This window comes from Myxocyprinus asiaticus, chromosome 49, assembly GCF_019703515.2.
Source record: "Myxocyprinus asiaticus isolate MX2 ecotype Aquarium Trade chromosome 49, UBuf_Myxa_2, whole genome shotgun sequence".
NCBI lineage: Eukaryota > Metazoa > Chordata > Actinopteri > Cypriniformes > Catostomidae > Myxocyprinus > Myxocyprinus asiaticus.
In genome coordinates this window covers 12,731,804-12,757,510 of record NC_059392.1, presented here as the reverse complement: position 1 = coordinate 12,757,510, position 25,707 = coordinate 12,731,804, and the positions used below count along the sequence as shown (strand labels likewise).

The window sequence follows — 25,707 nt, the reverse complement described above, 5'->3', positions numbered from 1 at the left end:
CCATGCGCTCCACCGAGAGCGAGAAGCACATTATAGCGACCATGAGGTTAACCCAACGTGACTCTACCCACCCTAGCAACCAGAAGCCTGACTGGAGTCACTCAGCATGCCCTGGATTCGAACTTGCGTCTCTAGGTGTGGTATTCAGCGTCTTTACTTGCTGAGCTACCCAGGCCCCCGACATTTCACATTCTTAAAATAAAGTGGTAATCCTAACTGACCTAAGATAGGGAATGTTTTTTACGATTAAATGTCAGGAATTGTAAAAACTGAGTTTAAATGTATTTGGCTAAGGTGCATGTAAACTTCTGACTTCAACTGTAAATATCTGTAATGTAGATTCTGAAGAGCAGTACTAAAAAAATATATTTTATCTCTTATATTTGTATAAATTATGAAAGGGGTGTGAACATTATAAGGCAAAAGGGAATGCAAATGTATCTTCTCAACTATATATACTGTTTATTAAACCTTCGATGAATGGGTTATCAGTTGACTTTGGCTTTCTATCTTGTTTCTGAACAGCAATCTATACAGAGAAAATCTGTGATTTGGCTACTAAAAACAGCCATTTGGCTCCTTAATTTTTCAGTTTAGGGGCCAATGGCTCCTAAGTCATTTTTTTTGTCTGGAGCCCTGTATTCGATCTGTATGCGGTTTTTATTGATTCCTATTATAATTTAAAAATGTTTCAAAAATTATTCAACTTTTAATTTGTCAGCAAATTAAAAAGCAGTCATTAATAGTTGGTCAGATTGCATACTGTATATACTGCAATGTTCAGATTCTACGCTTTTAAATGTCATCTATTTGGCAATTATTAATTAGCTAATTAGCTAGCCGCTCTATTTGAAAGCGTTAAAATGCTAAATTAAAGGTCAAATAATATAGGAATTATCGCTATCACCAGAAAATCCATACTAATTCATCCCTATCGCAATCCCATAACTCTTATTTCCAACACAGATACACATACGAGGGGCCCTTTTTAACGCATACAATCACAATCGCACACTCAAACAGGATTACAAGGCGAAAAATAGGCCAAGGGGGAGCTGTATGACATCTTGATCAACAGAACACCACCCGACACCTCCACCCCCTTCATCGCCCCCTCTCCAAAGGAACACGACGGGGTGATGTTTAGAAAAAGAAACAGGCGGGTCCATACGTCTCCCCACTGACTGGTGAATTATTGAAGACAGAATGTCGCAGACTCTTTCGCCCCGCTCCCTGTGCATTATTGATGCCTGGCATGGTACAATGGTCCCAACTGGAGAGCAAGAACGGCCTGGATCTGATCATAGCATGGCTCCACTAATCCTCCTTCAAACCCGAATAACCCTGTAAATAATCCAGCTAATTCTCCCAATAATTTAGATGATTTCACAAATAATCCAGTGTAATTCTCAATGAACCAACTAAAATGACTAATTGTCTGGACAAACTAGACTAGACTAACTAAATTGACCCTAAAATAAATCCACATAAAGATAGTACATAAATAAATGAAAGTAAAATAAATGTCTATAAATCAATTATTTAAATAAATGTGTTTAGCCAAAAAAAAAAAAAAAAAAAAAAAAGGAATACAAATAATGCAATTAAATAACATTATTTACTACACTAATAATAATATATGATATATAACATTCTGTAACATGCTGATCTCAGTCTCTAGAGTCTCCTTAGAATGGTCCCAAAAACAAAAAACATCCAGTGAGCAGCAGTTCTGTGGACGAAAACACCTTGTTGATGAGAAAGGTCAGCAGAGAATGGCCAGACTGGTTCAAACTGACAAAGTCTACGGTAACTCAGATAACCACTCTGTACAATGGTAGAAAGCAGAGTAGCATCTCAGAATTCACAACACATCAAACCTTGAGGCAGATGGGCTACAACAGCAGAAAGCAGACATTTCAAAATAAGAGTCCCTGTTGTATTATGGTCTCATTTATGGTTAAAATTCCTATGTTATGCACCAAATCAGATTTTTTTCAGGTTTTTAATGGGATTTTGGGTTGCACAACAAAGAGCATCTGAGATTTTAATAAATTTGGACTCTTGAAGCCTCTATGTCTGTGCCTGTCACAGTAAGAAAAGACGAAGAACATTTTCTTAGGATGAAAACACATAAAAAAATCTATTTTACAAACTATCGGCCGATTAATCTGTTATCAGCATATTCCACCACCTTCCAATATTGTCAACCTCTATTATAGACCTCTATTAATCAATCTGTAGACCCACAGGTGCACAACCATCTACTCTAGGCCACGACCTCCTCAGCCCATTACTGTATGACTCTAATACTATGCATTAACTGTCCCATCATTCCTGTGGTCCCAGCATGCCTGTCAAAGCCCGTCGGGCTGACAAAGGGCAGCGCAACAGTGCCTGTTAGCCGCAGTCCTGCACAAAATCCACCCTGAAGAGAGGGAGCCACTCGCCACAAAGGTCATTGCCGGGCTACAATACATCACGCTGGGACAGATGGCCACACCATTCATATATCATTACCACAAAAGCACATAGATAAAGAGAAATGTGGCTCTTGCTAGAATTGTGCCGAGAAGGCAGATTACTCTAAGTGCAAACACCCATCTGGAATAATCAAAGTCTCATTTGAGTATCTAATAAAAAGAGAAACCATATTACATCGCTGGAAGACTGTGATTAAGTCTTGATTTAAATGATAGATGTTATTACAGAGGGTGCGACCAAACTTTTAATGCTCTTTATGCATTGCTAGCACTTTACGTGCAGTGTCAAATGTCATCTAGAGCAAATTTCTCTTGGTATCAGGACTCAATTAACACATTTTGTGCCATGTAACATGAATAGATTTGATTGCTAATCTTGATGTTTTGTGAAAAAAACGACCATTATTTTGGTCACAAATAGTGCTGGTTGATATATCAAATAATTTTTTTTTTATATTGCCAGCAAAACATCACAAATATATTAAATAAACCGTAAATATCGTAATGATTATAATGCACTTATATATGGCCTTTAAGTTTTCTTAAAAAACTGTCATTAAACTACAGTAGTTTCATGACCCTTCCTTGTAACGCAACTTGCAAGTATAAAAGCGTTAAGACAGATATATTAAAACTTAAGTAGCAAAAATGGCCATATGTTTGGTAAGTTTGACTCAATTCTGTGAATCAGTTCAAATTGTCCATTTCAATAAACCAAAAACTCTGATTCAGTGATTAATTTGCATCCAGCAATGGGGAGTAGTTTTAATGACTACCAAAAGTAGTAACACTACTAACTTAGTAGCTACATATTTAAGTAGTAACAGTAGTTCAACTGTTTTGACAACAGTGTAGCTTTTCCAGTAACAAGCTTCATTTTCCAACGAGTAGCCAAACGCTACATTTGTCACGTCATATTGTGAATGCAGCAATGAAGCCAAAGGAAGTAATCAAACACACTCACCTTAACCGTTCTCTCTCTCTCATGTAGCATTGGATAAACCGAATCATTTTAGTGAATCAGTTCTTTTGGACAGTTCACGTAAATGAGCCGGATAAAATAAACGATTCCCTTAAATTTAGCTTTGGGAACTCGGATTCATTTTAGTGAATTGGTTATTTCAGACACTCATGTAAACAAATTAGCTCACATAAATGATTCAATGATTTACTTGAGCCCTGTGCAGCCTTAAAAGGACTTCTTTTTTTGAAGCAAACATTTTTAGTTTATTGCTGCTGTTTTTTCACTATATTTCGATTCAGTTATACAAAAACATTTTTTTTGGCGGAAACCATGGCTTTGATTCAATTAACCATGGTTTAGTATCCATATAGAACCATACAGAACTTCTGATTGCAGAATTAAATAATATCTTCCAAATGTTACATATCCAAAAATAATTTCTTCTTTAAATAGCTACGATGTAGTTACCTACTTTACGTAAGTAGCCTGTAGTGTAGCTAACTACATTTTTAAAAGAGTAACTTCAGTGTAGTTTAACTACTTTTAGTTAGTAGTAACTGTTGCTTTCCAAGCTACAAGCTTCAAAGCAGCTTCCCCAACACTGTTTGCATCATCACTCGAATTTTGATTTAAGCCTCTGGTTGACATTTTCCATATGCAAAATTTTTTTGTAAAAATATATGCCAGTAAATATAGCTGTTTATAACTATGTATTGTTATACTGGTCCAATAGATCACAATAATTAAATATTCTTCCTTGTGTTTATTTAGTGAAAATACCTTGGTTATTTTAAACTAGATTTTTTCTGCATTTTACTTCTTGCAATAAACCTTTTGAATCTGATTGGCTACAATTACTGTTTGGTTGAAATGATGGTTCCTCTGATTAAATGTTTTTATTTTTTTTATTTTTTTTTTTTTTTAAGGAATATTTGGGGTTCAATACAAGCAAAGCTCAATCAACCACATTTGTGGCATAATGTTGATTACCACAAAAAATAATTTCAACTTTTCTAATCTGGTTAGTGAGGCACTTAAAATAGAAGTGAATGAGGCCAATCTATAAACGTTAAAATACTCACCATTTCAAAAGTATAGCCACAAGACATAAACAATATGTCAACAACATACATGATTTTAGTGTGATAAAATTGCTTACTAACCTCGTCTATGTAAAGTTATATCCAATTTTACAACTTCGTTGCCATGACGTCATAACGGTGACAAAAAACTAGTAGTGCATCTCAGTCAGTTCAACAGTTAGAGCACTGATGAGGGGGGTAAGCCATTTCTTTCTCATGTCATTTCATGTCTCAATTGCAAAATCGTTCCAGTACACTGAATGAACAATCATTCCCTACAGGTGTAAAACTATTAAAAGTCATAGCCTTATTTTCTCTTTAAAAGAGATGTTGTTTGTAATGTATTTTATCCATAATGACCATGAAAGAGACATTTTTTTTTTTGTTGAGTTGTTAGAGAAAGTAAAAAAAATACACTGCTTTATATTTGTATTTCTTTATGTCATTTATCTTTAATAATAATACTTATACTTCATTTATACAGTGATGTTGTTAATACCAGCTGTGTTTTAATGCGCAAGCTCGTTATCGTGTCAAAGGTGATTGAGTCATAAGTGTTCCAATGCTTAGTGGATGAACACCCTTGCCAGTGCCCGAATTTATGTTACGATATACTGATTCACGACATAGGGAGCTGATTGAGACACCCTAAAAGTTTATCCACCTAAAACAGTAATTTAAAAAAAAAAAAAACAGTAGTTTTTTTTTTTTTTAACAAATAATCATTTATTAATTTTTTTGTTATTAACAATTTTTATTGATTCCATACTCAGATGTAAACAAACAGCACAAGAATACACGGAATCAACTTTTATCAATTATATGCTCTCGATTGAGCTTAACTTGTATTGAACCCCGAATATTCCTTTAAGTCTTATCAGAATAATAAATAAATATATATAGAAATATATAATATTCTCAAAAAGCTGAAAAATACAGAGATTTTTTAGCTGTATCGCCCAGTGCTAGTCACAACAGCAAATTAAGCTAATGTGCCATTTTCCTTTCGCATATTGTTCACATAAATTACTGAAAAACAATACCGAGCAAATACCATTTCTCTTCATTCATTGCATTCATCCTTTTCCGCTCCACTGTCTAAGCTTTTTATCTTCTGTAAACCACTTACCACCCTCTCTCGCTTTCATTTCTCCTCCTAAGTGAGATGATATTCCCACCACCACCCCCATCTCTTTCGCTCTCTTGTGCCTCAGTGTATTTGTGAGAGACAGAATTACTCAGGACATGTCTTTCATTACTGTCACAGAGAGAAAAAGAGGAAAATAAATTGATATAGGAGCCATTCTCGCTTCCCTTGGGCTTGCTTACAGTGACTTGACAGACCAGGACATGAGAAGCACACACAAACACACACACCATGTTCCCTTAGCAGGCCCTCTAGCCAGACCAAATTCTTCACATAAGGGGGGAAAACTGACTCAACAGCACTTCAGTTTGGGCCGATGCCCTCCAAAAAATGTCTTTAAAATTGACAAATTCTAGACTTTTGTATCATTAAAAAAAAATGTTCCATAGGTTTACTTAGTGATAGACCGATATATCGGCCAGGCCGATTAATAAGCCAATATTTGGCCATTATTGGCATTGGCCTATAACAATGTTCGCTTGGCCGATTAACAGAAGTGTTAACTTTCTCTTGTGTCAGTTCCAAAATCTATCAATAGCTATATCAATAGATAGTCAACAATATCTGTTTTCAAGGTTTGTTCTCTTCAAGTTTATGCAAATGTGAGTAAATGTTGTATAAAATAAGTGTTTATTTCACTTTAGAAATTTTGTGTACATCTGATTTGCTGTTGTTAAATTGTATTATGTATATCAGCAATCGGCCATCCCGCTCTCTAGATATCGGTATTGGCTCCGGCCATATTGGTCGACCACTACTTATAATGTTAGTCGAGGTTTCCATGATATGCCATTTTAAAATGTCAAACACTAACTCAAGAACACATACAGAACAATCAAGCTCCTTAATAGACAAAATGACAAATACCTACCCATATAAGTACAGCCACACCAGTACAGATTTTCTACCGTTGTGACTCTGTGATCTACATTCTGTGGCGTGCTGTTGAATCCATCTCTGTGGTTGATTAGCGTGGTAATGAGTGCAGAGGTGCTTGAGGGATGTGCCGAGCGACTGTGTGGCTAAAGTGATTGCCGTAATTGAGTGGATAGTGACAGCTTTGCAATGACCTAATTAAGACTCGCTGGACTTGGGCCAGATTTTACCGTCACCATCACACGTTTTTAACGACTGAACCGAGAATAGAAAACCAAGCTGAGATGCAAATAAAATGAAACCATCTGTTGTGAAGGCATGTCAACACAAGCACTACACTGAGCGCTCACGGTAATGGACTTCTCCATTCACATGCAGCATGTTTTACAAAGGGAGTAATTTTAAAGGGCCATATATCACACTTTTGTAGCATTTTTCACCTGAAGTTCACTTTTAAATATTCTTCAAGGTTTCTTGCGGCAAAAGCACCCTCCCACTCAGACCTGAAAAATAATCAGGTTGCTACTGTACCTTAAAGACTTATGTGAATGACCTCTGTTATGATTGGCTAACTTCTTTGTGAGTGAAATAAGCTGCAATGCCCCTAAGTTTTTGAATACAGAGAATTGGCTGTGATTGGTGGTGAACAGTATTTTAAATTTTTTTGTACAGACAAATTACTCGCTGTAAAGTTGTCAAATCACTCGCTGTAAAGTTGTGCCTAGATAGGACACAATCAGTAGGTTTACACGCACTTTAAAAGTTCAAATTTAGTTGTACTATCACAATAATTCGTATTTTTAAAATGTAATGTAAACGTGTTAGTCTAATGAAATCTTACCAGTTTGATTTTTGCGAAGTCGGTTGTAACGTAAGCTGAAATATAGTTTCAGTTCAAAAATTGATTTCAAATGTTCGATTATGCATTCAATTAAGTCCTTTCTTCAAATATTCGATTACGCATTCGGTATGTTTACATGCACTTTAAAAGTTTGAATTCAGTCGGACTATAACAATAACTTGTATATTTAAAATGTCATATAAACCTTTTAGTCCAACAGAAATCGTATCTGTCCGATTTTTGCAAAGTCAGTTGCAATATAAGCTGAAATCGAGTTAGAAAGTCTCAGTTCGAAAGTCGATTTCAAAAATTTGATTACGCATTCGATTACATCCTTTCTTCAAATATTCGATTACGCATTCGGTATGTTTACATGCACATTAAAAGTTTGAATTCAGTCAGACTATAACAATAACTCTGTATATTTAAAATATCATGTAAACTTTTTAGTCGAACAGAAATCATATCTTTCCAATTTTTTGTAAAGTCAGCTGTAACATAAGCTGAAACTGAGTTTGAAATTTTAAGTTCAAAAATCGATTATTCAAAAGTTTGATTACACATTCAATAATGTCCTTTCTTTGAATATTCGATTACGCATTTGGTATGTTTACATGCACTTAAAAATTTGATTTAATTTGGACTAAAACAATAATTTTGCTTTTTAAAATGTCATGTAAAGGCATAGTCCCACTGAAATCTTACCAGTCTGATTTTTGCAAAGTCAGACAAACATACCTAGATGCACTCATTGCTCTGATTCATCCAGCATGTATACACAATAATCGGACGGCACTTGGACTTGCCATTTTGTGTGCGCACTGAAAGACAGAGGTGATGCGTGACTTGTAAAATGACACGTGCTCAGCTGACATCCTTCCTTCAAATATTCGATTACACATTGTGTCATGTATACTCGGACAAGCAGATGAAGACTGTAGCTTGACTACACAAAAATTCGCTGTTGCTCGATTATAACTGCTCATGTACATGTACTGATAGTTAAACTGAGCTATTATTTCAAAAGACCAATGACAACAACTTCATTATGTCCTTAAAGGGATAGTTCACTCAAAAATGAAAATTCTCATCATTTACTCGCCCTCATGCCATCTAAGATATATATGACTTTCTTCTGCTGAACACGAAACACTAGTGTCAAACACTAGGAAGTGTAATCAAGCTTGAAATCATGATCGTGCCTACAGACTGCAAAGGCAAGATGTACAGTGAAAAAGAAGTTATATTTTGGTCTGTTCTCACCCAAAACCAACAGGATTGCTTCAGAAGACATTGATTAAGCCACTGGAGTCTTTTGGATTACTTTTATGCTGAATTTATCTCCTTTCTGGAGCTTCAAAGGCCTGATCATCATTCACTTGCATTGTATGGACCTACAGAGCTGAGACATTCTTCTAAAAATCTTTGTTTGTCCTCTGCAGAAGAAAGAAATTCATACACATCTGGGATAGAATGAGGGTGAGTAAATGATGAGAATTTTCATTTTTGGGTGAACTATCCCTTTAAAGGCACTTAATAGGCCGAGGTATTTGAAACTGCCCAATCACAGCACACCCATTTCCAAAATTCATTTCGGAAAGAGTTGTATACGTGCTAACGATGCTTTAATGTGTCCTTCTGTCTCTCTGTCCCCTTAAGCCCAGTTGCCTCTTTCAATCTTTTTCATCCCCTGAGTGTGATAATCACCACTGCTGGAGGGGCAGAGGGGAGATGGAGGTGAGGGATGGAGGTGTGGAAGAGGAGGGGGATGGTGGATCTAGATGCCCCCTCAACACCCACCATGATTTTTTAGCCTGAGTGTCAGCGCTGCAGGAGGACAAACCTGTCAGAGCTAAAAGGGTGAGAGAGAGAGCGACAGAGAGAGGGAGCTAGAAGGAGAGCAAAGGTGTCAGCGTGTAACTGATTGCGGCCCTCCACTCGCAAGGCTAACCCCCCTCCTCAGGATTCACAATCAGTGCACACAAATCTCTTCAGTCGCATGAGGAAAAAAAAAACAAACACACACACACACACACATCACAGTCTAGCTTGTTGGTGGTTGGTCATTAACAAATTCCTCCATCAGTCATATACATCAGGGGTATGACCAAATTACAATACAGTAAAGAGTGTTTTATTTTTTCAATCACAGAAATGATAAACATCATGATATAGTTATTTTTGCCACAGAAGACAAAGTTATACGAGTTTGGTGAGTAAATATTGAGAATTTTGGGCGGAACTATTCTAATGATGCAAGTTGCGATGTTGCTTGGCAACCATAAATGGCTTAACTCCGCTTCGTGTTGTCTTGTCTTGACTTGTTTGGGTCATGTCCTGCTCTGGATTTTTTTACATTACTTCATGCTTTCTCATTACCCTCACGTGTAAATAACGTGAAGTGCGGTATAAATGGTACTGCTAAATTTCTACCAGTTGACAATGGTACTGACACTTGCACAAATTGCCCCGCCCTATAAATCTGTATGGCCTATTTAGACCTGGTATTAAGATGCGTTTTGGGTGATCCATTTGAAACAGATGGAAACTTAAGACGTGTAAACAGGGTCCAAAATGTTTAAAGATTTGTCCACTTCAACCACATTTGGAGGTGGTCGAATATAGTCGAAAAATGCACATAACCACATTGGGCTCATAGTGTAAATGCTAGGGGTTGCAGGACTACTGACTTTAATAGTCAACTAGTTGAGCCCATTAGTCGAGTCAAATTTGACTAGTCGTGACATAATTACATAACCCCTCCCCCCCTTGGGTGGGGCAGAAGTTCCACTCTCCTACCCATTGAATTTGACAGTATACATTATATAGATCTACTTTCACTACAATGTAATGGGTTTTAGCTAGTTACAGTATACGTAATAAAAAAAAAAAGTCATCTGGCATTATGTAGCCAGCTAGGCTGTCCCTGGGGTCCTATTGGTTGCCATGGTAATGCACACAGTAATTTGACACCTGAGAGGATAATTATGAGCGACGGTCTGAGTGTTGGTTTGTAAGTGAACTGATCGGATGGAATAAACATCAACTACTATGTTATCTCCTCGAGTTGTAGGCACATTTTTATTAGAAATGTGCAATAATAGGTAGGCATAAGTCAAGCTGTAACGTAGCTAAAAGTTAACATAAGTTTCCGAACATATTTTAGTATAGCCTGGACTATTTGTAGCTGCAGGCGGTTCCCCGTCCTCTTGCAGCCGCTTGTTCAGATGATTACGGGCGGACGCGAAATCTAGCGTGCAGCATGGGGATGCATTCTGTCATGTCATCCTACTCCAACTTGAAGCGCTTTTCTAACTGTAGCCGAATAGTGTTCTTGAAGGAACAAACAGCAAAAGGTCAGATGTCCCAGATGTTGAAAATCACTAACTAGTGCCAGCGGGTGCCTTTTTAAATGATTATACATAGCACTAATTATAGTAGCGCTACCTGATTAGTCAGGGAGACTATTACCAAACCCCTAAACCTAACCCTAACAAATCAGGTAGATCCTTCCTTATTAATATAAATGAGTCTTCCCTTGCCATCCTACGTTTCGGTAATCCGCCACCCGCTGTATTTCCAACAGACGCGTTTTGTAAATCACATGGAAAGTGACTAGTCGACTTCAGACTTACAGTGTTGACTACATTATAGTCTGTGCAACCCCTAGTAAATGCTCATAAATTGTAATGCATTTGAACAGCAGCTAAGCGCTGCCTACTCACCTGTCAATCAACCGCTGCGATAAAACAAGAGTTTTAAACTTTGCTGGTTACATGCGGTTTCAAGAGAAAATAACCATCCAATAGGAACATTTTAAAATGCTTGATATCAACATGCAGTAACACAGATGTGAGGCACACACATCTGAAGCTCAGATAATACAGATATTCCACTAAAATAACTGAGAATGTTTATGCTTAGATAAATTCAAGTATGATTTTGAGAAAGTGCGCATTTGTCGTGCTTGCTTTTTGTTTTTTTACAAACAAAAACTTGTGCTTTACTATCATGCAGTAATACACTACCAAAGAGACTGATGTGTCGTCATGAAATGTGAGACCCTCCCCTTAAAATATGAACACAAGTGGTCAAAATAGACGCATATTATGACCAGATGGAAACGGCAATGCGTTTCACTTGTCCACTTGTGATCGGATCACCCAAATGCATCTTAATACCAGATGTAAACAGGGCCTGTGTGTTGAGAGCCCTACAAAAGCGGGTGTCCGCTGCACTGACCGTCAACTCGCTTTCTCTCTCTCAGCTAAAAATACGTGTGGCTGAAAGCGAATGCACTTTCGATGGTGTTTAGTGCTGTGCATTGCATGGTACTGCAATGCTGCTGACTGTTAACTCTGCTGGAACAAAAATCAAACATGCTGAGAGAAGCCTTAATTAATGGAAAAGTGTGTGTATGTTTGTGTTGGAGGGTGTGTGTGCTGGTGGGCGCGGGAGAGGGAGAGGGGTGATTTATTTCAGTGTCACCTTGACCCCTAACTCAGAGATACAGCTCAATTAAACAGGATTGGCCTTGTGGCAGCGCTATCATCTACTGCCTGCAAGTTCACAAACACAAGCACCCAGCTTTAACAGATGCATTAAGATTGGTATGGAGCATCCAGCCTCCATCCCCAAAAACCAAGACGTTAATGACCTAAACCAAAGAAAACCAAATACAGCTAAAAATAAAACAAAGATAAACCCAATATACATCACAATCTACAGTTAATAGTCAATGTAAAATGGCAGTCGCAACCCAGTTTACTTCCATATTTTGACATCAGAATATGAAAAATATGACCAAGTTCAATGGAAGAGGTTAAAAAATAGATGCTCGTTGATGTCATCAGAAAAGATAAGCTGTTTCAGAGGCGGAGTAAGTTTTTGCCGGCAGACGATTCGATTTTTCAGAGGATCTGCTTACCTGCGAATGCCTTAGAGATATGTTCCTTCTTCCACTCCCATGGCTGGTCGTATTCGTCGGCTGGCCTCTCGTCATCTTGCGGCAGACTGCTCTCCCTACCCTCCTCCGGCAGATCTGGCTGCCCCGGGACCCGCTCCTCATATGGTGTGTCGTAGAGCTGCACCTCACCTCTGCCCCAGCCACCTCCACCAGCTCTTCTCTGTAGCTCTGCAACGCCAAACAAACCAGTAACATTCACTAACAACCTTTAATAGCCACCCATTTCCAGATCAGAGACCAGTTCCTTTCCTTTTCCACTGACACGGTGTCCAACATTGTGATTAACATTATGCCAGGAATGCTTTTGACTGAGCTTAACTATTGAACCCAGAACATTCCTTTAAGCACAAACTGTAGTTAATCGCTTTATATGTTGATGATATGGCCTCTTCCTGTCCAAGTATACTGTTCTTGGCCAGAATAAGCTGCAAAGTGGGCAAGACTTTATGCCAACAGTCTGGCGAGACTACTCTCATAGTGGTTAATGTGGTTTGGTTTTGGAAAGCTGATCTGGACAACTTATTTCAGGCTGTGGCATGTGCTCATTAAAACAGTGCGAGACAGGCTATGCTGTTAAATCAAGACGCAACAATAAATCGATATGTTCCCTGGGTTCCACAGCTGGGCTCCCTCGCCTGGACCACATTAATTATGAAAATGCCTGGCGACGAGTGGCGGGGTATGAATTTGAAGGAGAGACAAATTGCGTTTGCACAGCTTGGCGGAGGGCTTCATATGGGTGGGCTTAACAAAGAGATAGAGATGGATGAAGAAAGACAGAGAGGGAGGTGTGTGTGAATATCTAGTCCAATCTCGAGGACTGGGGTCTCCTTATGGTCTTTTTCATTTCCATTATCATCCCTCTCAAACGGCAAGCACCAAACAACAGGATGTTTGAATGACCTTCAAGTGCTTTTGAGCACAAATAACATTCTGTTAAAAGCCTACAATGAAATGACCTGCGACTACTAAAATGTTATGCCAATATAGAATGCTTTTAATGGGATAGTTCACCCAAAAATAAAATTCTAACCACATAACTTACATTTTTATTCTAAAATAAAAAAAATTTTGGACTGTTCCTTACATAAAACTATCACTTGGAATATGTGTTGTATGTACTACCTTTATAGTGTTTTTGTTTTGTTTTGTTTTTTGGAGCTACACATGGTCACAATGATCTGTCGTTGTATGGCAAGAGCTGTGTAACAATTCTTTGAAAATTCCTACTTTTTTGTTCTAAAGATGAAAAAACAGCATATGGGTTTGGGACAATATCAAGGTGAATGAATTTTCATTTTTGGATGAACTATTCCTTTAATGTTATTAGACCTAAAATGATATAATAATAGTGCTCCTATTTCAGATAAAGTTGATCTTTCTGTACCTAAATTACATAAACACAGTTGTTCCAGTTCCATCCAAAAACATTCACCGAATGGCTTGTACATCAGAATTGATGATAAGCATGAAGCCAAACAGACAAACGTGGGACGGATTGCCTGGAGAGTAAAATTTGAGTTTGGTGAGACCGAAAGACGGAAACCGCAGGGCATACAATAAAAGGAGAAAGATAACCTTTTACACATCTTGCTTCTACTGGGCGTCTTAGCCATCTCCATAGCGACAGAAAGGAGGCCCTGGGGGACAGACCCTGAGGTGGAGGGAGAGAGCTATGGGAAAACGTGTGTGTTGATGTTGAGTGTTTCTGACGTGCGAGAGGGAGGGCTGTGAGATTCCACTGTTCCTGAGAACTGACGGAGAATAGATTAACCTGTAGAGATGGATTGAAAATCAAATGAGGCTGCCTTGAAGGCAAGACAGATCTGAGGAGAAATTAAGGTGGATTCAGGGTGCAAAAAACAACAAAAAAACAAACAAACAAAAAAAAACACGTTAGAATCCCTTTTAAATATTAATGGAAAGACCTGGAAAAACAAGTGAACCACCTTGCTGTGTACTGACAACATAGACAGCTACCTTCTAAGGAGCTGTTCAGACCGAATGCGTTCTTGCGCTAAAAATGCTAGATGCAGCGCAACGAATAGAGCAGAACGCAGGTTTCTCGAGATGTGTTTTTAAAAGTTGAAGTTAATTTTAACTTGACAGCTATTTTAAAAATGTACGCTCCTGTGCGATATGCTGGAGATAAAAAGAAGTTTTAAAAAATGCAGCAGCGGTTAAAAATTTCCTTCTTGTGCATGTTTACATAGAAAAACTATTCAAAAACAGTGCAGGCATACTTAAAAACGCATTTGGTGTTTTTGCATACGCCTAAGGCAGCATCCTTACTTAAATGGAACCTAAAAAAAGAGAAAGCGTGATACTGATCAGTCCAAAATCTGCCAACAGCCTTGTCAGTGAATAATAAATATATGTTTTCCATTGAAGTGAATTCTGAGTAAATAATTTATGAAATAAGCGTTTCATTTCAGCAGTTTTGTGTTCATCTCATTTGCTGTCATTAAATTATACTATACATACTTTATATCGGCATAACAAAATCCTATATCAGACGAGCACTACTAATAAGTGACTGATTTGAAACGCTCTACATAGCTCACTAGGTTTTGGAACTTAAATCTTGGAGCTTATATGTCCGAGAACAAAACTTTAACAAATACCAATCCAAATCACTGACCAAGGCCGATTTTTATTTTTTTTTTAAAGGTCAATGTTATTGTATTTTTTGCAAATCAGCAAGTGGGGTAAAATTGTCAACTTGGAAAGACTAAAAAAATGGAACAGATTACATAACAACAGCACTATAATCTGCAAGTCTCCAAGAGAGAATCGGCAGTGAGTCACACTCTGAAACCACGGAGTGTCTGACTTAAATGGCAAACCAGACTCCCCTGGGGCATGAGAATATGAACCAATAGAAATGAGCAGATCACTAAATGAGCCTAAAAGTGTGCATAGAATAATGGAGAATCATACAAAATCAAAGCTGAACTTTAGGAGTGAACTAGAAAGGTCCAGACAAAGCCTGATGAAGAAATCAAAAGAATGCTCTATTTTCCAATTAATCTGATTCCTGGACAAGCAGGATGACTTTATGCCACTTTTTACTGTAGAGACAAGAATAGTAGAGTAGAGAGATGACAAGAACCGATGGGAAGAAAAAGGGGGAACAGGATCGGGACACAAATATATACTGTACACAGAATTAACGCATTAATGCATGCGATTAGTTTGGAAAGTTTAACGCATAATTTTTTCTTTATTGCAATTAACGCATTTACCGTCAATACCACTGGGAAGGGCGGAACCTTTGTAAATGTGTCCACTTAGACTCATTACACTGACGCACACATCACAACACACCAGAGCCCTTCTACAAGCTTAGGATAAAATAGCATAACGCGGCAGTACTGTTGTAACACGCTAGTTGACCGTTACGCTCTCTCCTATGATAGAGTCACGAAGGTTGTTATCTCAATAAACAGAAGAATTTCTGCACACACACACACAAAACAGTGCTTCAGTGATAAAATGATGAAGAAAGGACCTCTTAATGCTATTTGATGTACAAAACAAGCCCAGATGGGACTTGTGATAAAAGTCAGGTATTTTCAGCCTATGTAAGACACATTTTAATTACCACAGAAGCACGCCGTCTTAACTATCACCAAAATACAGAATGAGACGTTTTTGTCTGCAAACCCTCTTCGTGTGGATTTCAAAGCGGCGCTGGGGTTTATGCCCTGATGCGAATTATAAATGCAGCTTCAGGATTGCTGTAACAAAGTGGATAGTCACAGTCTACTGGCAGATTAATATTGTGAAGGATGGGAGTTTAAGAGATTTAATGCCTATTGCAATGAACATGCAATCCACTGTTGGAGTCAGAAGTTTACATACACCTTAGCCAAATACATTTAAACTCAGTTTTCACTTTTCAAAAAATTTTTTTTGTCTTAGGTCAGTTAGGATCACTATTTTAAGAATGTGAAATGTCAGAATAATTGTAGAGAGAATGATTTATTTCAGCTTTTATTTCTTTCATCACATTCCCACTGGGTCAGAAGTTTACATACACTTTGTTAGTATTCGGTAGCATTGCCTTTAAATTGTTTAACTTGGGTCAAATGTTTTGGGTAGCCTTCTACAAGCTTCTCACAATTAGTTGAAAAAGACCAGAGGAAATTTCTCCAAAAAGTACGATCTTTGTCCCCATGTGCACTTGCAAACTGTAGTCTGGCTTTTTTATGGTGGTTTTGCAGCATTGGCTTCTTCCTTGCTGAGCAGCAGTTTATGTTATGTTGATATAGGACTCGTTTTACTGTGGATTTAGATACTTGTCTACCTTTTTCTTCCAACATCTTCACAAGGTCCTTTGCTGTTGTTCTGGGATTGATTTGCAGTTTTCGCACCAAACTACGTTCATCTCTAGGAGACAGAATGCATCTCCTTCCTGAGCGGTATGATGGCTGCGTTGTTCCATGGGGTTTATACTTGCGTACTATTGCTTGTACAGATTAACGTGGTACCTTCAGGCATTTGTTAATTGCTCCCAAGGATGAACCAGACTTGTGGAGGTCCACAATTTTTTTTCTGAGGTCTTGGCTGATTTCTTTTTATTTTCCCATGGTGTCAAGCAAAGAGGCACTGAGTTTGAAGGTAGGCCTTAAAATACATCCACAGGTACACCTCCAGTTCAGTACACCTCTTATCAGAAGCTAATTGGCTAATTGCCTAAAGGCTTGACATCATTTTCTGGAATTTTCCAAGCTGCTTAAGGGCACAGTTAACTTACTGTATGTAAACTTCTGACCCACTGGAATTGTGATATAGTCAAAATATAGTTAAAAGTGAAACAATCGGTCTGTAAACAATTGTTTGAAAATTTACTCATGTCATGCACAAAGTAGATGTCCTAAACGACTTGCCAAAACTATAGTTTGCTATTATTAAATCTGTGGAGTGGTTAAAAAATTCATTTTAATGACTTCAACCATACAAGTGCATATAAACTTCTGACTTCAACTGCATGTGGGGACTAGTTCTTCCAATTAGTGAAACTCCCACTTAGACTTTGGGAAACATTTAATGTTACTTGAATTGGTACTATTTTAGTGCATTTCTATCTTTATACTGAGGAAGGCTTTGTTTGGAAAATGTTAATAAAACATTATATTGTTACATTTTGTTTTGTTTTCTTCCCTAAGATGAAAATAAATGCATTTTGACAGGAAAAGTAGTATATATTGTTTCAAATTTCAGCGATTTCAAAATCTGCGATCAATCGCGATTAACTACAAAAAATTATCAATTAAAAAATGTAATCGACTGACAGCACTAATATACAGTATATATATATATATATAGAGAGAGAGAGAGAGAGAGAGAGAGAGAATGTTCGACTGACCTGTGATCACTTTTTGGGCCTCATAGGGCTCCATGTAGCCATTGTACTCAGGAGTAATCGGTCCCTGGACAGTTTCAGAACAAGCATCAAAGGGGTCGGAGTAGTCTGCATCGCCCATGACTGGAGCTGAGGGGATCACCTGAAACCAACAACAAAGTCATGTGACACTGCTCCTCATCCTGGACAAGAAATAAAAAAAATAAAATAAAATTGGACATTATCTCAGTTATCCGAACATCATGAAAATAATTTGGTTCCTGAATTATAATACAATCATTACCAGAGGATTTGTACGTGTGGTGGTGTGGTAATTAAAAATTACTCGCACATCCACTGGAAATCCGAAAATGGACTTCCCTTCACCCCGATAGCATGAATGCTCCTGAAAATTGCCATTATCTTGCTTCTAGATTTACAGCTAACTGAGACTATCGATGAGCAGTGGTACTAGCTAATGAGATCCGTTCTATGTGAACACCTGCAACATTACTGGTTGTTGGCCTACAGAGCCCCCTTTAGGACAAAACTGGAAAATGTTACATTATTTCACAAGCACCCGCCAGAATTCTGTGTGACACTTTAAAATACACCAGCCAATAGAAAATGTACCTCCATTTGGGTGTTAATTTCGGACACTGCGCCAGAAACTGCGCTGTTCACGCCACAACCTGCGCTGTTCACTCCACAACCTGCACTGTTTCACACAAAAACCAGTGCTGTTTCACACGAGAACATGCGCTGTTTCACACCAGAACCTTCGCTGTTTTACGACACAACTTGCGCTGTTTAGCGTAAAAAAACAACGCAAGTTCTCAAGTGGATACTTTTGCATCCTTTTTGAAGCTTGAAATTGAGGCAGTTTCCACTGCCAGTGTATAGAAGATGGATCAGTATATTCATCAAAACTTGTACTTTTGGGGCCTGGGAAGCTCAGTGAGTAAAGACGCAAGTTCGAATCCCAGGGCATGCTGAGTGACTCCAGCCAGGTCTCCTAAGCAACCAAATTGGCCCGGTTCCTAGGGAGGGTAGAGTCACAAGGGGTAACCTCTTCATGGTCGCTATAATGTGGTTCGCTCTCGGTGGGGCGCGTGGAGAGGTGTGCGTGGATGCCGCGGTGGATGGTGTGAAGCCTCCACACGTGCTAAGTCACCGCGGTAATGCGCTCAACAAGCCACGTCATAAGATGCGCAGGTTGATGGTCTCAGATGCGGAGGCAACTGAAATTCGCTCTACACCACCCGGATTGAGGCGAGTCACTACACCACCATGAGGACTTAAGAGCGCATTGGGAATTGGGCATTCCAAATTGGGGAGAAAAAAAAAAAGTCATGTGGGTATGTAACCACATGAGGGTGAGTAAATAATTACAGAATTCTTATTTTGGGGGGAGCTATTCCTTTAAGGTGCTCAAGGTTGTGACGTTAACACTGACCCATCTTGCAGTTTAGTTAAATTAATGTTCTGGGTGGACTTGGGAGGGAGCTTTAGTTTTGTGAATGCTAAGAGTATTTCTACATAGTAAATTAAATGATTGTATTTTCAAAAGAGCAAGAAAAAGTCCCATTTAAGAGTATCACCTCAAACAAAATATCCTTTCAAAATTGGTACATTCAGCAACTACACCATACAGCACGAGACAGACACAAAAAGCCTGTCTTCTACTGTGAAGCAGGAGGCGGCTGTAGGGAGGTGTTGATGAGTGTGTTAGGTGGTGCATTTGTCTCTCAATTCAGGCACAGGAGGAACCCCACAGTCAACTGGCACAACTACAAAGGCAGCCATATGGTTTCTCAAATAAGGGCTTTAGCCAAAGGCTCTGGACAGCAACCTTCATCCTGCTCTCCATAAAAACACAATGGGCTCAACAACAAAGATGAGAGTTTCAGGCCAGTTGATGGAACTGTTACATGCCCTATTGGAAATGTCACTACATCTACATTCGTAGATCATTTAGATATGTGCCTGGAAAACATAAACATTTTGTTTTGAATTCTGCTGATGTAAATTTGTCACAAAGGTAAACTTATCTAGCTGGCTAACATATATTCTGAGAATGACTTGTAATAGTCTTGGAAGTGTCAAACAAATGGAATCAAACAAAGCAATGTTTTGCGCAGTATGCCACTGATTTCCAGCAAAAGTGTAAATGAATAATAGATTTCATGGTGTTGCATTATAGTTATGACATGACACTCTAATAAGCATAAATATTCATTGAACACACATATATTGGGTAAGTAATTTTTTTAATTTTATATATAATTAACTAGTTTATCAATACTTTCCAGTATTAATGAAATATATATTTATAATGGCAACTATACCAACTACTTCACAATATGATACACACTGCATCATTTCTAGCTCTTTTTGCAAATAAAAACCAAATAAATTAAGTTAATAGTTATTTTTTTGTCAAGAAATATATATTAATATTTCTAATGCATTTTAAATGTTACTAAACATAAAATGTATTATTTTTTGTGGTGAGGCCAGTAAAAATGTTTAGTTAAATGAAGTAAAAATGTGAAATACTGGCCGAATTTGTCCAGTAGAGTACACCATGCAACAATCTCCCAATTTCCTACCAGGCACTGTGCAAATCGCCCATCGTCTGGATGATCTTTAACAGGACTAGGATGACAGTACATTTAAAATGTTCATTAGGAACGCAATAAAAACGTAATTAGGATTACAGTGGAAATTAATGAAGGTTAACAGGGAACGATGCGTACCAGTGCTCACAAGCTGCATTTAAGACAAAGCACTTAGAGGCTTGCACTTAAATTGTGATTTAAATACATGGCGCTGCATTGGGCGACAGCAGTGGCTCTTCCTGCAAGCCAAACCAATCAGCACACTCATCACTGGCACTGATTACAACCAGTAAGTCTCCACTGAAGCATCCACAGGCTGTTGTCTGTCTGTGCCCATGTGTGTGTTTGGATACCTCCACTGGTTGCCAGTATACTCAGACTCAGTGTCTGATCACAGTAAAGAACCTTTCAGGCTCTTGTGAGTATTCTCCATGGGGCCACCCCCTTCCCACAAACCTAACTAAATGCTATGTATTATTCAAGAGCTTTAGTTGTGCTGGATCAAGGGGGTTTGACAACTTTGGAGCTCTGAGAGTCTAAATCTAATGTAGGGTTAATTTCACTTGTTTGACAGTTAGTTTAATATATTGCATGACCTGATGGTTTGGGGTATTACCGTTTATGACTACTAAACACATTAAACGCAGTAAATGCTGTATATTGGTATAATTGGCGCATATTAGAAGTTGACCAATGGGGTTTTCAATAGCTGATGCAGAAATCTAGCCAATGCAGATATCTAGTAGTAGTAGCTCTAGAGTTGCGTGGCCTATAGCCGATATAATGCCAATATTTATCTATTTATTATACAACAATTAGTTCTGGTCCTCGAATCTGATTGGACAAGCGGTGTTCCAACAGCACTATGACAAGTCACTATATGTATCACAATGCTTCTCCATGCTCGTGACTCTCCAAATAGTGGTTGTTTAATTTATTATTTATCCTTCAGTGACCATTTCTGGAGATTGCATATTTACTCCAATAGGTGGAGACAAATTAAAAAATGTTAAGTTCTGAGTAAATTATTCAATCTTTGACTGAGTCGCCACTGGTGATTACCCCCAAAGCAATGGAAGCGAACAAGAAAGGTTCGTGCACTCAAAAGATTCATACAAAAACACTGATCTATTTGCGAATGAAACACATCACTAGTTCAAAAGAGTTTTGAGAGCAGTGCAGGAACAGATGTTTTGACTTGTTTTGGAACTATTTTCGCTGGTGGAGAAGAAATGCGCAAACTAATTTGTCAATTTTTTCTGAAACACAAGTTATTTAATACTATTTACTATTTCTGCACCACTAGCATCACCAAACAGAATTGCAAAAATAACTATTGTTTTCAAACAGTTTTCAAGAACACTACTATTGGTTGGGAAAAAAAAAAACCCAGATAGTCCTGCCCAGAACTTGCGCAGTTGGTTGAGCCAATGTTGCTGTAGCACCACTGTTTACACTTATCAGGGAAATCAACCTAAAGCAGCTTACTTATAGTTATCAATTTAAGTATTTTAACACACTTTATCTTCATTTCACTTTCATTTTCACTTGGTCTGTCACTATCACTGCAGTTCAATAACACTCTTAAGGTCTTAGATTTACAAACTCACCGGATCCGTTGGTTCCTCTAACGACACAGAGCTCAGGAGAATCTTGCTCCGTCCCAGGTCTTGCGAGTCCACCTTTATGAGGCGATGCTTCGGTGAAACCACCTTGATATCCAGACTGGAGGATTTCAGAGGAGAGCCAAAGCCCATATGATGCGCTTCAGACAAGCCATTGTCATTTTTAATCCTGTTGTCAAAGTCTTCATAAGGATCTTCAAAGTCCAGGTTTTTCTGTGCTCGATACGCCTTTAGTATCTCACTCTCGGTGTAATCTGGTTTCGGCGGTTGTGGGGGCACCCGTTTGCTCCCGAAACTTAAATAGTCTTTTAACCACTTTGCCATTTTAATCTGTTCGTGAATGTCCACCAGTTCTTGTCACAAGGACAAAGAATCTGTCCTCCTTATGTCCAATGGCAACCTATAGTCAAGAAACTAGATTATGGATGAGACCAGATAATTAATATTTTAATTTAAGCTGAACAGACGAGCCTTTTGCCAGTCTGAGGAATTGTTGATTTCATGTCTCAGTTGCTCACCCAAGGTCGATCCCTGGGAATAGCGACCTGGAATTACAGGTGGTTCATGGCTGTAACTTTTTTTTTTCAACACCCTCTCCAACAGTTGGCAGTCTGAAATAAAATTTTTGTACTGAAGTAAGCATTTGGCTGATAGACAAATGAGGTTGTCTGAGGTGAGACAAATGAGAAATCTTTAAAAAAATGTAGTTTAAAACACGTTTAACAGTTGTAGAAGAGTGTGTGTGTGTGTGTGTGTGTGTGTGTGTGTGTGTGTGTGTGTGTGTGTGTGTGTGTGTGTGTGTGTGTGTGTGTGTGTGTGTGTGTGTGTGTGTGTGTGTGTGTGTGTGTGTGTGTGTGTGTGTGTGTGTGTGTGTGTGTGTGTGTGTGTGTGTGTGTGTGTGTGTGTGTGTGTGTGTGTGTGTGTGTGTGTGTGTGTGTGTGTGTGTGTGTGTGTGTGTGTGTGTGTGGGGGGGGGGGGGGGGGGGGCAGTGGTAGCTCAGCGGTTAAGGCTCTGGGTTACTGATCAGAAGGTCAGGGGTTCAAGCCCCAGCACCGCCAAGATGCCACTGTTGGGCCCTTGAGCAAGGCCCTTAACCCTATCTGCTCCAGGGGTGCCGTATCATGGCTGACCCTGCACTCTGACCCCAGCCTAGCTGGGATATGTGAAAAAGAACAATTTCACCATATATGTGCAAATGTATAATGTGTGATAAATAAAGTAAATTATTATATATATATATTTAAATATTTACAAATATTTATTTGTGTCCATATTGGTTTCATACACTTTTTTATAGCATTTTCTACACAAAAAAATAAAACAAATTAAAAAAAACTGATTTAATGACTTTAAAAAGGTCAAATAACCATCAAGTAAACGGTAAACGGTATTAAAATACATTCTTGCACATTGAGTACAGGAAGGTGTACACCTTCAAACAGATCAATGTGTACGTCCTTTTTTACTATAAATTCTCCTCCCTGCTCAGTCAGTGACGATATGCATGAAGAATGCGAATGGCCAAAAACAAAAGAAGAAGAGTGTTAAAGTGGGGATTGATTGTAAAAAAAAAAAAAGCGCTTTTCTATTGATATATTTATATTTACACTGATCGCTTCTGAAGATATGGATTAAACTAATGGAGTCCAATGTATTAATTTTAAGCTGCTTTTATATGCTTTTTTGACCTTCAAAGTTCTGTCCACCATTCACTTGCACTGTATGGACCTAAAGAGCTGAAATATTCTTCTAAAAATCTCTGTTTGCGTTCAGCAAAAGAAAGAAAGTCATACACATCTGGGATGGCCTGAGAGTGAGTAAATGATGAGAGAATTTTCATTTTTGGATGAACTATCCCTTTAATGTCAAAAACAGGGAAGAAAAAGTTTTGTATAAAAATTCAAAAATGTTTGACACTTTTTAAAAATTTGTACACAGTCATGAGGGTCTAAAGGGGTCCTTATAATATATATATATATATATATATATATATATAAAAGAGGACCCCTTGGGAATTTTTTTTACTGTCTCTGGATTTTCTGTATTAAAAGTAATTGTTTTATGTGAATTGCATTTCTAATACATCCAGACAAAAAAGGTGAGCATAACTAGAAAAAGAAAACAAATGCAACTGCTTACATCCACATTCTTAAATGTAAAAAGTACTGGTTTTTCAATGTTCATATTTAGTTCTATGATCGGTATGAGGTGTTTTAAAGATGAACCACATACTGTATGAGGTTAATTAGATTTCTTCTCTTGCAGATGGAAAATAAAGCTGCTGAACTGGTGCCTGCAACAAGCTGTTTAAGAACAAAAGCAAACAAACCAGTGGTTCACACGTGCTTCTGATGTGCAGCTGCATCAACGGGACACATTATTATTAGACCGTTTCAGTTCTACCATCAGATGAAATGATTTCACATAAACATTGCCAATAAATTCGTATAATGACATGTTTAATTGAACGACTCTGTGAGATCAGTGAGAACTTCTTCTAAACAGGAATAGACGCGCTTCTTCTAGGAACATCTGACACTTTCGTTTCAGGTCATAATGAGTGGTTATCTGGAAATGAAACAGCTTTGAGAAGATCAAGTTGATGTTACTCACATTTGTGATTTCAGATGAAATTCTAATGGAACTCCAGTCGCGTGTCCCGTGGTACGAATGTTACAATGTGTCAAGAGAATAAAAAGACGCGCGCCAATAATCTGACAAAGAATGTCCGATCTCCTGGAGAATATATGACAACATGAGAAGAACAGTAAAGATCGTCTGAATGCATCCGATTGTAAGTGAGAGTGTGGACAGGGAAAAGAGAGCTGGAGCGTTTAAAGGGGAGGTCCTCACGGAGGTGTTGTATTTTCCCTTTAGCCGACAGTTATTAGTTCGAAGCTGTGTGGAATAAAACTACGAAAATCTTGTTAGCATAGTGTCTTGTAGATTAATCGTTTTGCTGGTGCATTTTAAGAATGACTGTTAATGTATAACAACATATATAAAATAATGAAATAAATATCAGCATCAACTATGTATAGCAGGCTAGTGCTTAAACAAACAACTATTTTGATAATAAGTAAATTTAGCAACTATCAGGACCACAAGCAAGCTCCTGTATTAGCCCGTGAAAATTAGCGCGATTACGATTGTGTTATTGCTTTTATACAACAGTTCAACAAACAAGTAAACTATATCAAATGACCTAAGTTCAGACAAAAAAAAAAAAAAAAATGGCCAGTTAGTTTGTGCATTTATTCTCCTCCAGCGAAAAAAGTCTCAAAAGAAGCACACGCCGCTCTCTGCACTGCTCTTTTTTTAATTAATGGAATTTCGTTTGGTGTTTTTGAGCAAATTTTTTAAGCGAACAAATCGTTCTCGTTCTCGTTCACATCCGTTGTTTCGGTGGTAAACGACTGTTTTTTTAACGAATCAGTTCAGTCAATAATCGAATGACTCGTCCACACTAATTCGTTTTCGTTTGAAAACGCATCTTTTTCTCTACGTTTTGGCCTTCACACTGAGACAAAGTTTTTGATCGTGAAAACTGAGCTTTTCGAAAACAATCTCTCAAGTGAATAAATTTGAAAATGTCATCCTCGTGTTGTAGTGTGGACAGGGAAAGTGGAGATATCTGAAAAGGATTAGTATTTGTTGTCAAACAATCAAGATGGCGGCCCATGTGAGTCGCAAGGTCAAATCCAGGGCGTGCTGAGTGACTCCAGCAGGCTTCCTAAGCAACCAGCTGGCTTGGT

The 25,707-nt window shown here is 38.2% G+C and overlaps 1 protein-coding gene across 5 annotated transcripts in view; it reads right to left on the bottom strand.

Annotated features, from left to right (window-relative positions):
* The window catches only part of LOC127438119 (SH2 domain-containing adapter protein D-like), a 51,524-nt gene that overhangs the window by 13,377 nt on the left and 12,440 nt on the right, over window positions 1-25,707 (bottom strand). Inside the window, exons 1-5 of one of the 5 annotated variants that reach the window (XM_051693401.1) lie at window positions 24,566-24,815; window positions 22,471-22,563; window positions 21,938-22,366; window positions 17,731-17,869; window positions 12,321-12,527 (exon numbers count right to left, since the gene is read on the bottom strand). In XM_051693401.1, the coding sequence (XP_051549361.1) occupies window positions 12,321-12,527; window positions 17,731-17,869; window positions 21,938-22,276 (685 nt within the window). In that variant the 5' untranslated portion in view covers window positions 22,277-22,366; window positions 22,471-22,563; window positions 24,566-24,815. Of the gene's footprint in view, window positions 1-12,320; window positions 12,528-17,730; window positions 17,870-21,937; window positions 22,564-24,565; window positions 24,816-25,707 lie in introns of those variants that run through there. The other 4 variants (XM_051693400.1, XM_051693404.1, XM_051693399.1 and 1 more) reach the window with 4 other exon arrangements.